This window comes from Pseudochaenichthys georgianus, chromosome 9 (assembly GCF_902827115.2).
Source record: "Pseudochaenichthys georgianus chromosome 9, fPseGeo1.2, whole genome shotgun sequence".
NCBI classification, from domain to species: domain Eukaryota; kingdom Metazoa; phylum Chordata; class Actinopteri; order Perciformes; family Channichthyidae; genus Pseudochaenichthys; species Pseudochaenichthys georgianus.
In genome coordinates, this window is record NC_047511.1 from 29,885,647 (window position 1) to 29,900,681 (window position 15,035).

At 41.8% G+C, this 15,035-nt stretch overlaps 1 protein-coding gene across 5 annotated transcripts in view; it reads right to left on the reverse strand.

Moving 5' to 3' along the window:
• pcsk5b (proprotein convertase subtilisin/kexin type 5b) overlaps positions 1-12,902 on the reverse strand; it is an 85,874-nt gene extending 72,972 nt beyond the window's left edge. For all 5 annotated transcript variants that reach the window (XM_034090517.1, XM_071204379.1, XM_034090516.2 and 2 more), the window contains exons 1-3: positions 12,250-12,902; positions 7,534-7,638; positions 206-358 (exon numbers count right to left, since the gene is read on the reverse strand). In XM_034090517.1, coding sequence (XP_033946408.1) covers positions 206-358; positions 7,534-7,638; positions 12,250-12,429 — 438 coding nt within the window. In that variant the 5' untranslated portion in view covers positions 12,430-12,902. The remainder of the gene's footprint in view (positions 1-205; positions 359-7,533; positions 7,639-12,249) is intronic.
• Positions 12,903-15,035: the final 2,133 nt, after the last annotated feature.

The following is a 15,035-nucleotide window of genomic DNA, read 5'->3' on the forward strand; positions in this document are numbered from 1 at the left end:
CTCAGCTTCACTGACCCTGCAGTAATCAGGATCATGCCATGACCTCGGCTGACCTTTGACCCACAAACCCGATAAATATGGGGAGCAGACAAAGACAGCATAAAGGACCCTAAATGATGTTGCGCAGCATTTGCCTCGGACTGCGATATGTGTGTTTTGGTGCGTCAAACATGCAAACTGCGTTAGGAGTATACAGCGTACTCACTATGTACCACATACTGCTCCACTTGGCGTCATTATAGAATATGTTGTTCTGGGCCGGGCTGCTGTGGGCGGGGCTTGTCAGGGAAAGGGGCGGGACGAGTTGGTAATCCCTCTTGATCCTCCTCTTCACCACCTGCTGCTGTATCCACTCCACCTGAAACACACACAAACGGAGTAAGCATCGAGCAAGACCACACAGTGATAGAAATACTGGATGACCAGTGCAATCAGGCAAAAGGTGGAATGTCATCAAAGTTAATTTGAAATGGTGTGTAAATGATTCAACATTTACACTCAGGAAAATATACAGTTGTGAAAAACCTGGGATCTTTTTAATGAATGAGTGCTGCATCTTCCACAGAAAAGTGAACATCCTGGTTCTTTTTCCTCTTTTTGGCATATCTGTAGTATCTTCACAGAATAGACTATTGAATAGAATAGAATCCACGTGACATTTTACTTGCAGCAGCAAAAAAAGCAGAATAAAAAAAAGCAGTCTTTCACTTGTAAAGGTGAAAACATTTTTAAAAGTGTGACAATGCTCAGCTGTAAAGTGATTTCAGCCATAGGACTCATTTTTAAATAACTTGCAACAAAGATGAGTAAATTAAGACTTTTATCTGAGATAAACTATAGAACAAAAAGTAAACCGAAATCCTGTGTTCAAGAAGTGTCACCTTTTATTCTCTCTAGTTTTAGCCTACAAGGGTTTTTTAGTGGACCCAATGTTTCCTCTCCATCAGTACTTTTCTTCCCATCTGCAAAATAGACAGACACACACATATGCACCAAAGACATAAATGTCTCTCAGGTAACATCAATCTCTCAAATGTTATGGGCTCGCTTCAAGGCACAAAGCATTCCTTGGCAGGAATCTCGTTTCACTTTCAGACGGAATTTTCCGATTTCAAAATCAGCATTATTGGATCTGAACAAGAGGGCTGGTCACCTCTTTTTAAAACCTGACATCTTGTGTTTAGTCTACATTAAGTCCTGCAGACTTAACCTGTCTAAAGAGACACCATGAGAAGTGTTTCTGTAGCAGCAACAATGAAAACACACAACCTAAAATATCAGCAGGCATAAAACTGAGAGGGAGCATGTGCGAAGCTGTATGAAAGCATCTTGATATGTTAATGTGGATAAATAAATTATTTCTTAACACAAAAACCTGGTTGAGTGACAGCTTACACAGACTTCAGTAGGATCCTTTCAACAGACTTCGGGAAAACAACTAGTTCAGACGGCTACTTTTTATTTATACAGTAAATAATGTGCACTCCTGTTGAAGCGATGAACATCTACTGACAAACACACTCTGCCTATAACAGATCAATCAATAGAATACATTTCACACAGAAAAAGTGTTTTGATGCTCCGTTTGCTAGATCCAGGAGTCTGAGGCTTTGGTGAACAATGTCCCACTACAAAGAGAGAGCCTTTCTCCACATCAATACAACTCTAGCAGACAGTGAGGAGAGAAAAGCTGACATAATGACTGCAGAGTGATTATCTGCTCTCATGCACTGAAATAATCTGCCAGGCTCTCCGGAGAGTTGGAGAGGAAGGCAACAAGACAAGATAAGACGAGAGAAGGAGAGGTGATAAAGATCTGAAGAGAACGAGACCCTGGAGAGTCAATACAAAAGAAGACAGAGCCCTAGGAGGAGGGAAGAGAAAACAAATAGCAAGTGAGACCGAAAGACAGCAAGTGGAGGGAGGATGATTGACTTTACAAATTGATTTAATAACTCAAGTATATCGCTTTTTATAGATCGTAAAGGAGGGAGAGCAGAAAATGAGTCGGTAAATGACACCCAAGAGTGGAGACCTTTCTTATACGAGGGCAAGGTATGTGAGGAAAAGAAACGACAGACCAGGGAAGAGAATGAGTACAAAGCGCAGGGAGACGTTTTGTTTCAGCATTGTGCTCGTACGTCTGCTGAGGTCTCAGTTCATTTCGAGCCAAGTCCTGTCAGGAACATCAGCTTCAAAATGACCGTTTACACACGCCATTAGCCCCAAAAACAACACTGTCATCAGAAAATGTGCATGTGTGGATCTGTGCTGAAGCTCTAATAATAATAATAATTCCTTACATTTATTATAGCGCTTTTACAATGACTCAAAGCGCTTTACATATACACACATTACACATATATCATACATGCAATGGTCAGAAACTGTGGACAATACCCACAGGAGCAAGTTCAGGTGAAGTGTCTTGCCCAAGGACACACTCTGGCGTATCGTTAACATTTGCACGCATTAGCATCGCATCAACCTCAATCTTTGATCAGCACCGTAACTCTTAACTGCTCTCGTCGGTTCCTTGGTAATTCAATAAAAGGTCTGACAAATAATGCATCACTGCCATCTGTGCTCTAAGCCATACATTATTTTGCAGAAAGACGAGATGGACCCTTAACATATGGCAGGGGGAAAATAAATTGCTAAAGTAAAGTCTCAATCGGTTTGTAGTTAACCTCAGATGTCTCAGATTTGTGTTGAAGTTGCCTGATGAAAAAAGCAAAGCAAATGAACCAGAATGTTTCTTGTTGTACCGAGATTGTATGTTTATGGTTTAATGCACTTATTGTGTGTCACTTTGGATAAAATCGTCAGCTAAATTGAATGTGACAAGTTCCTGCATTTGGGTTCTGGCAAGTATCCACAAGTGTCCTTCAGCAAGACACTGACACACTTAAACCTCTGTCAGGTGCTGCTCTGCAGAAAATAATGTCTTTGATCCTCCCTGAAGAGGTGCTAAATAAAGCATTTAGGATCAGTGAAGTACCAGGCTTTATTTTTGCTATATACGGTACATTTACCTTGGTGCTACAAGATCTTCTAATGCGTTGTTTTAACAGCAGGAGCATAAACACTCAAGTGTTCATCTACCTTGTGCCGTTTAGTCCAAATAATATTGGTTTGCTTTTCAAATCTTTCGTGTTACTTTCTAATAAAAAGTTGAACTACAAAATGTGTCTTTTCAGGTATTTCATGTGATTACTTTCAAAAGTAAAAAAAAAGAGAACACAGATTATTTTAAACGAGCCCCTATCTTATTAGATAAAAAACTGGGAACAAACATAGGTTGCTTTCTTCACATGAATATATTTTAAAAAACACATTCATCCTCTATTTGAAGGACGACCTGAGGTGAATAAATGGTATTCAACTGTAAAGCAATCAAGGGCTACTCTAAAGCAATCAAGGGCTATGCCATTTTTTGTTTTCACTGCAAGAACACCACTCAATGGTAACAGCCTGCGGTTATTGGCCTCAATTGTGTCACGTTTGCCAATCCCGATCCAAACAAAGACAATATTGCTCTCCATTATGCCTCTAAAACGTGCCCATGTATCACTGCCTTTGTTGGGAGGGAGGCGTGTGGCGAAGTGGCCTAGTGCGTTGGTGTTCGGATCAAGGGAGCACAGGTTCAAACCCTACTGCAGACACTTCACCCCAAATTGCTCCTGTGGGGATTGGTCACAGTATCGAGTATGTAAGTCGCTTTGGATAAAAGTAACATGTAATGTAATGTTTCTTTGCCAATGTGCGGGTAGGCTTTGGGGCATGAAGATATGATCTACTCAATATTTTTAACTCCAGCTTGGTGGAGCAGATGAATGATGTGCGATCACCTGTACCGTCACCCTGCTTTTTTCATTTCTCCCTCTCCTATCTCACTCTTTTACTTTTCTCATCTCGATCCCATCCTTGCCGTCTGTCCTTGGTGGCATTCAGGTCTTCTTCACCGCAGATGCCGATTTGTTCTCTTAGATTGCCTGTCCTTCTCTCTTTTTCCCATTCCAACCCCCTTCCTCCCTCCTCTCTCTCTCTCATTCCCTCTCTGTGTATGAGTTAGCAGGTGGCTCTTGCTGGCTGGGTCAGTAACCAGGGGAAACTGGGGAAGAGTTCACTTCAAAAGAACAAATGGGAACAAATTGATCCACTTTCACTGCTGTTTTTGAGACGCCGTTTGAGTTGCAGGCAAATGAACAGAAATGTGGGAGTTTAAAAAAAGGTCAAAAGGCTTGTGTAGCAGAACACCCACAACAACCCTTGGACCGACATGAGAAGCCGGTCTTTCTGCTCTCTTAAGTGCAATTTAGGGCCTCAGCCCAACTTTTCACAGACGGATTGAGCCCTGTGGTGCTGTGCTGGCCAGCTGTAGGTGCGCCTCTCAGGGCATCCACTGCTTAATGGGTCATCTGGTAAACAAATTAAAGGCAAAAATGATAGGGGAGTATTTGGCAGAATGTCCAATAAGCATCCTGGTTTTATGGATGCATGTATCTGGGACTGTGTGGAGGCTCATGTTACCTAAGCATATGCAAGTGAAGTTACCCCCAAGGTACACACGCTCCACAATGCTGTGAGTCTTCCAAACATGATCATAAATATAAGAAAATATCCAAATGCCGTAATGGGTAACTATTGAGCAGACTGTTCAATCAGTTGAGCTCATTCAAATGTAATAATATAGTTTTCTTTGTGGCATGACTTCTAGAAGCCTGCAACTCAGATATTATAAAAAGACTGAAATTACATTTTGGCGTCAAAGCAATTCTGCATTTCAGTACATCCCATCGAGGATTCAGCTGCGGACCACACCTGGCTCTCAGATTTCCAGCAGATTTCTGGATAAATGACTTTGAGTAAACAAGAGTCTCGCTAAGTGAAACCGTATGGAAACACTACGCTCCTGCCGCGGACAGACAGCCGGCATTCAGCACTTGTTCCTCTCTACTAATCTCTGCACAGACTTCAAAAGCCATTATATAAGGAGGACCAATCACTGTAGTACTCCAATTGGTGTTTACAGTAAACTCAACATGGCTAGAAATGGATTTTAAACAAAGCAGGCCGAGTCTACTTGAACTCATTTCACACCAAAAACTAATAACAGTGCAGAGCTACAAGAAAAAAATCTGGCTGTGCACATTTTCTTGGAACTCCCAGTATGAATGAGTCATGTGCGCACGTCAGCAGAGCCGTGCAAGGTGCAAGCCGAGTGCTGGTGAACAAACGAAGAGAAGGTCTCCTCATACAGGTTTGTATATGCCTGTTTAATGCCTCTGCAGATGCATTTCACCACTTTGTCTTTCTCATATTGATTTACAGATGGTGATTCACAAAAGGGAAACCTACATTTCAAACATTGAGTGTAACTGGCATTTTAGTTGAATTACAACGACACTACAATAACTTAAGAGAACAAAAAGTTGTTTTATAAGAGTGTTATTGAAATGGGAATTGTGGTCATTTAGAAATGTCCTTATTTTGAGATTACAAGTTAGTTTGGGTCTTCTCTGTCTTCCAGAAATGGTCATATAACAATCCCATAATAGTCTTAAAATCTAAATGTTATATTTGAAAACAGAATAAAATGGAGCAGCTTTCCAACTCAAGACACACTCTCTCCAGGCCAACGGCCTTCACAGAGTCATACACCAGTGTGAACAAATAAGAAGCCATCTATCTTTGGCCTGAGAGGTAAGTGACACTGCAGTTAAGGCAGATGCCATAAAGCAGTAATCTCTGCTGTACTGCATCACCATGGTAACATGCGTGCCAATAACTACTGTGGATGGCAGGGTGCGTCTTTCATGGCACCGCTACACCCATCTGACTCACTTGCACACAAACGCTGTCATTATTACAAAACCTGATTCCAAAACATCATTAGCACGATGCCAGACTACGCTGGTGCCAAACGAGACCTCGTGTTGATCCCAAACACACACACAGGTCGCAGATTACGCTGAAAGTAGAACCAGTGAGCGCGAAAACACTGACAGCTCCATTCCTCTCCACACTGCCTTTCCCTTATTCAGTTTCTATAATTCATCTTTCCCCTCTTCCCTTCTCTCCTCAGCCCCTCTCCTGTTGTTGAAGCTCCTTCTTCTCTCCGTTAACCTCTCTTCTCTGATCTGCACCTTTCAAATCTCCATCTCTTGGCCAGCTGGCGTCAGGACACAAACCACCCTCCACTGTGGCACAGTGTCAGGCCCGAGAGAGCAAGAGGACCAAAGGCGGAGGGAGGGAGACAAGTGTGCTGAAAGTGATAAAAGGAGATAGGAGAGGAATAAAAGAAGAGGAACGTGATGACAGGTAAGGACAGCAGGTGGACAAAACAAGCTGAGTGGACCAAAAAGTAGAGAAAGGAAGAGTTAAAAAGAAACAAGGAGATAGCAGAAAACAAGTTAGGTTGATAACAAAAGGTGACAGCCATTGTGTTATCTTTTCTTTATGTTTCAATCACTATGTCTGTTCCTATTTAATCCTCTCTTCTTATAGCCACACTGATGCGTCATTATTATTCCTCAGCGGTCAGCATGCATCCATGTGTACCACAGAAGCAAACAAACTTGCATGCTCGTGATTCGACTGACCTTAACACTCTCACAAAGTCATTGCTGATGGATGAAATCCCTTAATTTCCAAAAAGTCAATATTTCTAAGGAGAGTTTCACCTTATTTTCTCAGGACATGTGCCAGCCGGCTTGGTTTCACTTCATAAAACCGGCAAAAATCCACTTTTAACATCAACAATACTCTATTAGGCTTTCACATGTTTAGAATCAAACTGTATTGTCATATCATTTAAATGACTAGCACACACCAATCTCTTAATCATCAGTAACGGAAAATGGCTAAACAATAACAATGTGCTGCTTTGAATTGGCAAATTGTTCTATGTATTTTGATTAAGTTCAGAGTGGTGTAAAGTTCAGGCTTCATTAATAATGCAGCAAGGGTTGGGCAGTGATGAGAGGAGCACTGACAGGACAAGAGGAAGGGTTTAGCTGAGGTCAAACTCACACAAAACTAAATATTGTTCAGATGACTAGGATGCCTTGCAAACATGTTTTTTAGACTTAATAAGGCAATCCAAAACAACGTGAAGTAGAAAACATATGAGATTTGTTTTTCTCCTTTACTCTGAATTAATTAACTTGGGACTGCTAATCGATAAGTCAATAAGACAAATAAATGTCATTTATCGAGATAATTTACCTTTATTGATTAATCGTTAAAGCTGATATTGGAACCTCGAGTTAAAGAAATTATCTCCAGATACAAACTTGAAGATCTCCGTTTTTTGTTTTGGTTTTTTCCCCAGGGATGACTACACAGTCACCCAGTTTATAATACTGCAAATGAAAGGGCTTTAATCAGCGGGCCATAGGGCAATTTACTATTAAATAACTCCATTTCCAGATGGAATAGGACAGATATTTAAATATAAATCTTTGAGATATAAAGTATTTGGATTCTCAAGTTCAACCCATCATTCACAAAACAATACATCAGGCTTACCTTGGGCTCCATGGAGATGAAACTATGGCGACCGCGGCTGGACAATGTCGACCTCTTGATGGTCCGGCTATGGAAGAAGTGATAGTGGTCTTTGAGATCCCCGATCTGCAAAACACATGTATACATTATTTATTGTGATCTATTAATTAATTAAAAACGTATTTATGAATTCCATAACCCTTTCTACCTCACATAACTCATTATTGTAACCAACAAAATGTTATCATCAACCGTGTCCTCTATTTATTCTTCTAGAGACGTTTTGCATTTTGAAACGTGCTGTAAACACATTGTACAAAGACAAGACAGAAATTATGAATAGAGTAAAGTCCTGTTGTGAGTGACTGAGTACTTTAAAGAATACATGTGTAATTTTAGGTCCTTCTCTCAAAGTAGTAGAGTAGATTATAGTTTTAATACCCATGTTTGTCAAATGTGTTGATGTAGGGTAGCCTTGATTGTTGATCATTTTAAATCGGTTTTCTAATCTTAAAATCCTTGAAAAGTTGATTGGTGCTCAGCGATTTTGTGGTTCCACTCAAAGCTTGAGTTTTTTTAAAACAACATGAAATATGACCTTGCATGAATCCTCGTTTTATAGAAAACAGCTTTTTCCTATTTGGGGGATCAACATGTGGAATTCCTTTCCTAGAAAACTAAAAAGTGTATCCTAACTGGGATCATTTTTATAAAAGGACCAGTGAAGTAATCATAAGTGATATGATGCTTCTTCTATTATGCAGCTTTGGTTTGTCTTAAATTAACCGTATTTCTCATTTAGTTCTTTGTGTTTCAATGTATGTACCGGTTGTTGAGATTGTGTTTTGTTTAGTCTCCTGTTTATTTGTTGCTGTATCAAAAAAACAAAAAAAAGCCCATCTCGGCATAGGCATTGCAATTCCTTGGCTATGTCAGTCGTCGATATTACATACCTGCCCCTATACAAACAAACATTAAAGGGCTATACAAAAAGTTAGGTTGAGGTCTTAAACTATTAGAGAAGAATACCTGGACTAAAAGGTAAGACAGAAAGGGCAGACAAGTCAAACAAAAACACACAAAGACAGAATGAGACAGACGGACAAGTGTACACACAGACTTTGAGTGACAGAGGGATGATGAGAACGTCAAGCTGCTGGACAGTGGTGATTACTTTTAATAATTGATAAAGACCATACAATCCAAACTGTCATGGCTGCCAAGGGTCCTGTGGCACATCACTGATCCACAGCTGAGCTCCACCGCTACACAACCCATTAGATCAGCTTTCAGCTCAAAGCTCATGCACATACACACATTCTACAGCTTCAAGGCAGATGAAATGAGAAACAAGAAAGTGCCAATTGGCCCTTCTGGATCACCTTCCAGCAAACACTAGCTAAACATGCGGCACACGTTAGATGTCTTTGGTTATCAGAGTTAAAAGCATTCTGCATAAATGCTGAAAAAATGTGCTGCCATAATAGGCGGCTACCACTTTGGATACTTCTCATAGTGTAAACAGGTCCAAACATATCGTGCTTCCAATGCCTATTTAATATACCCAACATCTGCACTCCCATTAGCAGGCCACCCCTCACTCTAGGAGTGTGTGTAGGGAAAAGCTCTACACACAGAATTAAAAAAACCCTAAAGGCAGGTTTTAAACTTTACTGCACTGCTCTTTTTAAAGCCATCTACAATGTGTGTTTTTAGAAGAATCACCTAATACAGTGACATGCACATCCTAATCATAGCTTCAACACCACTTGTAATACATCTCCCTCGCTTAAATGTTTGTTAACTTCCACTTTTTGTGTCTGAGGACACCTTTGTGGCATCTCGAGGAGGTCATCCTCCTATTGAGTTTTGAAAATAGAATAAATAACAAACGGCAGCGGTGATGAAGTAAACTGAACTCAATGAATCGGAACTTCTGCATCATCTTTGGTTACCAGGAATTATGTCGTAACAAATGTGTGAAGCCAAACAACTGGCAACATTGATTCATGATGTATTGCGCCACAGGCGTTTTTTTATTTTATGTATTACCATTTCAATCTTACTTGACACAGATGACTTACAGTAATACCACTTTTGCCGGGACAGATTCAGGGTGTGTAATACTTGGATTAGACTTCAAAGATATAGGTGTAGGCTTGACATGAATAAGTGAGAATAAGATAAATGTTTTCTGCCACAGACGTGAGGTAAGTGCAATAAACATCTGGTGTGCCTTCAAAAATGTAATTGGAATTACAAAATAAACGTTATCTAACTTTGTCCTACGTGGTGTGACATCAAGGTGGACGCTGATACAATCCAGTCCCCATATGGATAGATGGAGGCAAATTGACACTGAGATTTTATTTATTCTGTTAAGGCTTGTTGTCACACTGCAATATAATCTACTGGCCCATCATAAGAATTCTAATGGATCAGGCTAGACACTGATTGTTTTTGTTAATCATCATCAACACTGGATTATCAGCTTGGTTCAAATGATCAGCATGAGTGATACATTTCTTATTAACAACAACATCCCAGGCCTGATCCCTTAAAGAACCGACAGATCAACCAAAAACCCCAAACGCGTTATCGATTCAATGACCCCTTTCTGGGTACAGATCATAGGTCTACCTCTCAATGGATCCAACTCCTCTCTTCAGTTTGAACAGATATCCACATCAAGGATCTTGTCTTGTGATTAGACTCATTTTGGGCCACTGTCTTAGTCTGGGAAGGGGGCTCCATGGTTAAGAGGATTACCCAGAATTCCCCAACGAGATGCTCTCTCACTCCGTGCCAACTCTTTTCATCCCTCCATCCATCTATCGTCCCTTCTTTTTCTCCCTCCTCCTTCCATCTCCTTGTGTGTGGTTATCTTTGTCTGTTTTTCTCTTTACACCCCTGTCAAGAAGAGTATATTGTCCCAATGTCACATGTTTTCCTTACCCATCCCCCTGTTTTGCTTTCCTTTACATGGAATAACCCCATTAGATTTATCAGTAATATACCTAAATAGTGTATTGCAAACAGTCCAATGATTATGAATAGTCAAAGCAAGTTTAGTTGAAATAACTTTTACTGTATGCCTTCGCAATATACAGTAATTTCCAACCGCAAACAAATGCAATGTGTTCTCACTTGACAAGTTAAAATCAATGTTCAATATTTATTAGTACTGCACTGATATATGAGGGAGGGGGTTGATGATGGGGATGTCAAAGTTCACATTAGGAAACCAGAGTGTGCTGTTATCGCTCCCATGGGAGCGGCTTTCAGCTGACCCCAAAACCAGGAAGTGAAGTAAAACTCTTGTCTATGAGGTGTCAAAGTCCAATGAACACTCCATATTGAGATGGAAATTAGGGCGAATGGTGGGGGTTGGGGGCGACAGTGCACTCCACAGGGGAATTCCTATGGGGGCTGGTATGGAAAGGGGGGGTGGACTCCACACATTAGTTCCCGTCAAAGAGAGGGGATAAACGAGGCCATTAAGGCCTGCTCTCTGGGGAGTATAGTGGGTGGGCGGGCTGGATAAGGCGAAGAGGAAAGGGAGGGGGGGGGGTTCAATAGCTGTTGACTAGGCTACCCCACAACAACCTGTCAGAATGCCCCCCTCTGTTCCACGCCGTCTTCGCGTCGGCAAGTGCAGGCATGAACTACCCACGTATTTTGGTCACGATACTCTGAAGTATGTGTGGGGTCCATGCTTGTGTGGTGCATTTCTTTTTCATTACAAAGGGACACCGGATTCTTCTTTAAACTTTGCCAAAACAAAGTGACCATTAAAACCCCTCCTCCTGGACCTGTGCAGACCCTGTTGGATAATAAAGTGACAATGTTTTTACAGCTCAGGTTGGAATTCATGTTAGATTTAACCTCCATTTGGCCTTGAAGGTCAGATCTGAATTGTAAGGTGTTAAACTGTTGATGCACATGTGCTTGGTGGTTTACTACTACCAATAGATGACAAGCTTATTTTCAATGTGTTCAGCTAGTGGTGGATTATAATTAATTAAGAAACACAGAAGAAAAACAACTAAACTGTCATTTATGTTGGTGTATGCGAGTGTTTACTTTACAAATTATCCTAATTGAAGGCAAAGCTCAACAGTGCTGATTACTAGCAGCTGACCCATTGGGCTCACATGGATACGTTTTAATACTCATAGGATCATCTCTTCTGTAATGTAAAATATTGGCACGTTCTTAAATGAAATAGTTAATGTTTCCAAGTAAATCAGGAGGTTTTTTTGTTATCAAACAGTCCTGGAAAGTATGGGAAACTACCGTTTTAGTGTAACAAATAACCACGATGAGGCTCAGTTTGACTGTGGTTCTTTTAAATGTCAATTCCCAGACCACAAGCCAAACAGCAGTCTCACTTGTTTGTCAAAAGGACCGAGCACATAAGACTGCTGTGGCTGAGAGGCTGGTAGAGAGCTCCCTGTGGCTGAACATGAACCGCAGAAACAGTGAAGAGGCACCTGTTGTGCCATCCTGCCCTTCTTTACTTGTTCCCTGCAGGTTCCCTCTCCTTGTCTCGGGGACACACAGCTACAGAAAGACCAGGCTGAGTTAGAGAAGGTCTGTGGCTCAGGTTTGGACTTCAGACCACTGACTTCGTATTGTTTGTCTACTGCTAAAGTAATAACAACATTAGTCAAAAACAAGAAACGACACATCCCTACAAATAAGAGGCAACTTTTGATAGAGCATTAGACGACTTACCTGTCCCATGTTCCTATAGCCGTATTTATCCGCTATCCTCTCGGCGACATCGGGTCCACCGGCTATCCTGACCGCCCAGTGGTTGGTGTAAATCCGAGCATTGCACGGCGGACACGCAAAGCTGAGACTGAGCGCCAGGATGCACAGCAAGCTTCTTCTACAAGCGGCGTTTTGGACCATCTTCCCCCCACTTTAACCCGACTCTTGTCCTCCTCCTCAGCCGACCAGGCGAACAACCAAACTTATCTTCTTGCCGAGCAAGACTCTCATAGAAACACAACTATCCGGTGCAAATACGTTTAAAGAGAGAGAGAGAGAGAGAGGGGGGGGGAGGAACGGAGCCCCAAGGAGGAAAAATCTACCTTATCCTCAAACCTCTGCTTTCCACATGGGAGAGTTGGAAGTTTGCGTTTCGTGTGCCCTCTCTCTGTCTTTTTTTGTTCCACGGCGGAGGAGGGAGAAGTGGACGTGTCTGCGCGCCGTGCGTCTTTGCGCGTGAGTTAGTGTACGTGTGTGTGCGCGCGGAGCTCCTCAAAGCTGATTTCTCTTCTCCACGAACAACTCGGATGTTGGTCGTTCAGCTCATCGGGCTTTCATGTGGCGAAATGGCTACAGCGCCTCCCCACAAATAACTAGCTGACACTCCGGAGAGTAGAAACAACTGAAGCCGCGGGGTTTCCCTGCCGAGCTCCGCTGGGTCTTAAAGACACTCCGCCGCCCGCCAGACACAGACAGGGGGGTCAAACTGGGGGCCAGGGAGCCACTTGTGGACCAGCTTCCAGGGCTTTCTCCAGGAGGGCCTATTGTTAAAATTAAGAATAATTTACTAAAAATGGTCAAAAAGTAAATAAAAATGGATTATTTGTATTGATTGTCATAATTGAAATGACAAAAGAAACATATTATAGTTGGCAGTGCTCATGTCAATGATGTTACTTCCATATCAAGAATGCATTACATCACAACTGCTACAATATGGTTCTTTATGTGGTGCATTCCTACATAGTAACCATAACCCTGACCCTGTTGCCCTGACCCTGCACTGACCCTATAACCCAGGTCATAAATTCCAATAACTCCGATAGAAATAAAAAACAAGTACAAGTAACAGGCATTTGACATATTTATTCTTTGTACAAACCGGTGACTTTTTTTTAAAGCATTACTTTAAAGACTTTTTTTTAGCAGGTTGCAGCAGCAAGGTGGTGTTCTAACGATGTCCGTGGGTGACTTCAATATTAGTATGTTTGCTAGTAAAACAATCTGCTGCACGGCAAGAAAAGTGAATTATTCTCCTCTGAAAGTTTACTTTAAAATGTCCCTCTGTTAACAAGTGGATGCATTATGTTTGGATATAGCTTCCCCGTCCCACACCTTTAAATCTGCTGTTGAAAGCAAGCCTTGTTGGTCTCCTGGGAAATATTGACAAGCAATGAGGTAAACCATGACCTCCACCTCAGTCATCATCCAATGGGAAACAGCCACAGAAAAAGATATATATTAAAAAGAACATGATATTACTCTTTTTCTCCCTTAAAACAACCAGCCATTTTTCAACTTTATCATTTTCTTGTTGTGAATGTCAGTTATTTATGGCTGACCGTTTGAATAGCTTGCAATGTATCTTGCAGCAGCAGCAGAGTGGGTTAACAAGATTGAGCCAGCTAAATCGCTGGTCTTGAGCTGATGTCCGATGTGTTTACCTGTCACCCTGTACACAACCACAGGGATATTCATTTGTGTCTGGGTTACATGACCACCACTGCCATGCGCTGGCCAACTTTATTGCATATTCCCCCTGAATCAGTGAAGCTCTAGACGTCATGCCCCACATCGCAGCACAGGTCACAGCTGACTAAACGCTGTCATTATGGAATGTGCCCGGTATTATCCGTGTTGAGCCTTTCATTCAAGGCCTTTGTTGATTGATGGGTTTTTGTTTTGCAGCAGTTTCCCGGGGATGTCTCTGTGCACAGCGAAAAGTCTGTTCTTCATGGGACACAAGTGAAAATCAGCATAATTGCACTAATTGCAGCCAATTTCTCACTGAATGGACCCCGCTGTCACATCTCACAACACAGGGGGACAAGAACATCTCATGGTCCCCCAGATGGAGATCAAAGAGAATAATAAGAAAAAAAACACTCAGTGATCATTCTCCATTCAGGCAGATGGAGGGGCTTGAAATTTAAAAAAAATAAAGGGAGGAGACGAAACACAGAAGAAATTAATTTGAGTGTCTAAATCAAGTACCCAGGTCACGAGGCCACCTTGAGAACCAGGGCCCCCAATTTCCATTCAGGTCCGAAGTGTCGCGATATCTTGTGTGACAGACTCACAGCTCCCCGGGTTTCTCCAGGGAGTGAACCGAGTGAACCCCAACAAAACGTCTTTGTCAACATGTGAGAGCGGATCGGTCATGAGTGTCAACAAACAGTCTGAGGAGCATTCCTGTGTGCATTCCTGCGCCTCTTCAATTAAAAAACGTGGTGCATCGCGTGTTTAGGCCCAACACAACTTTAAAAAAAAACTTCACACAACCCCCAGGATACAACACAATGGAAGGCTCCAATTGGGAACAGCAGCCAAGACGCTTTATTCACCAAGGACACAGCTAATTTGTTCATTCAGTAGCAAGCCCAACATCTTAAGGGGAGAACCTCCCACGTGATTTTCTCATCCCATCAATACAGGGGCGTTATCAAACGTGTGCCCATCTTGCATTCAAGGGCATTTTGCGATTACCCATCAATCACTGCTTCCCCATACCTCTTTAATGTCTCTGC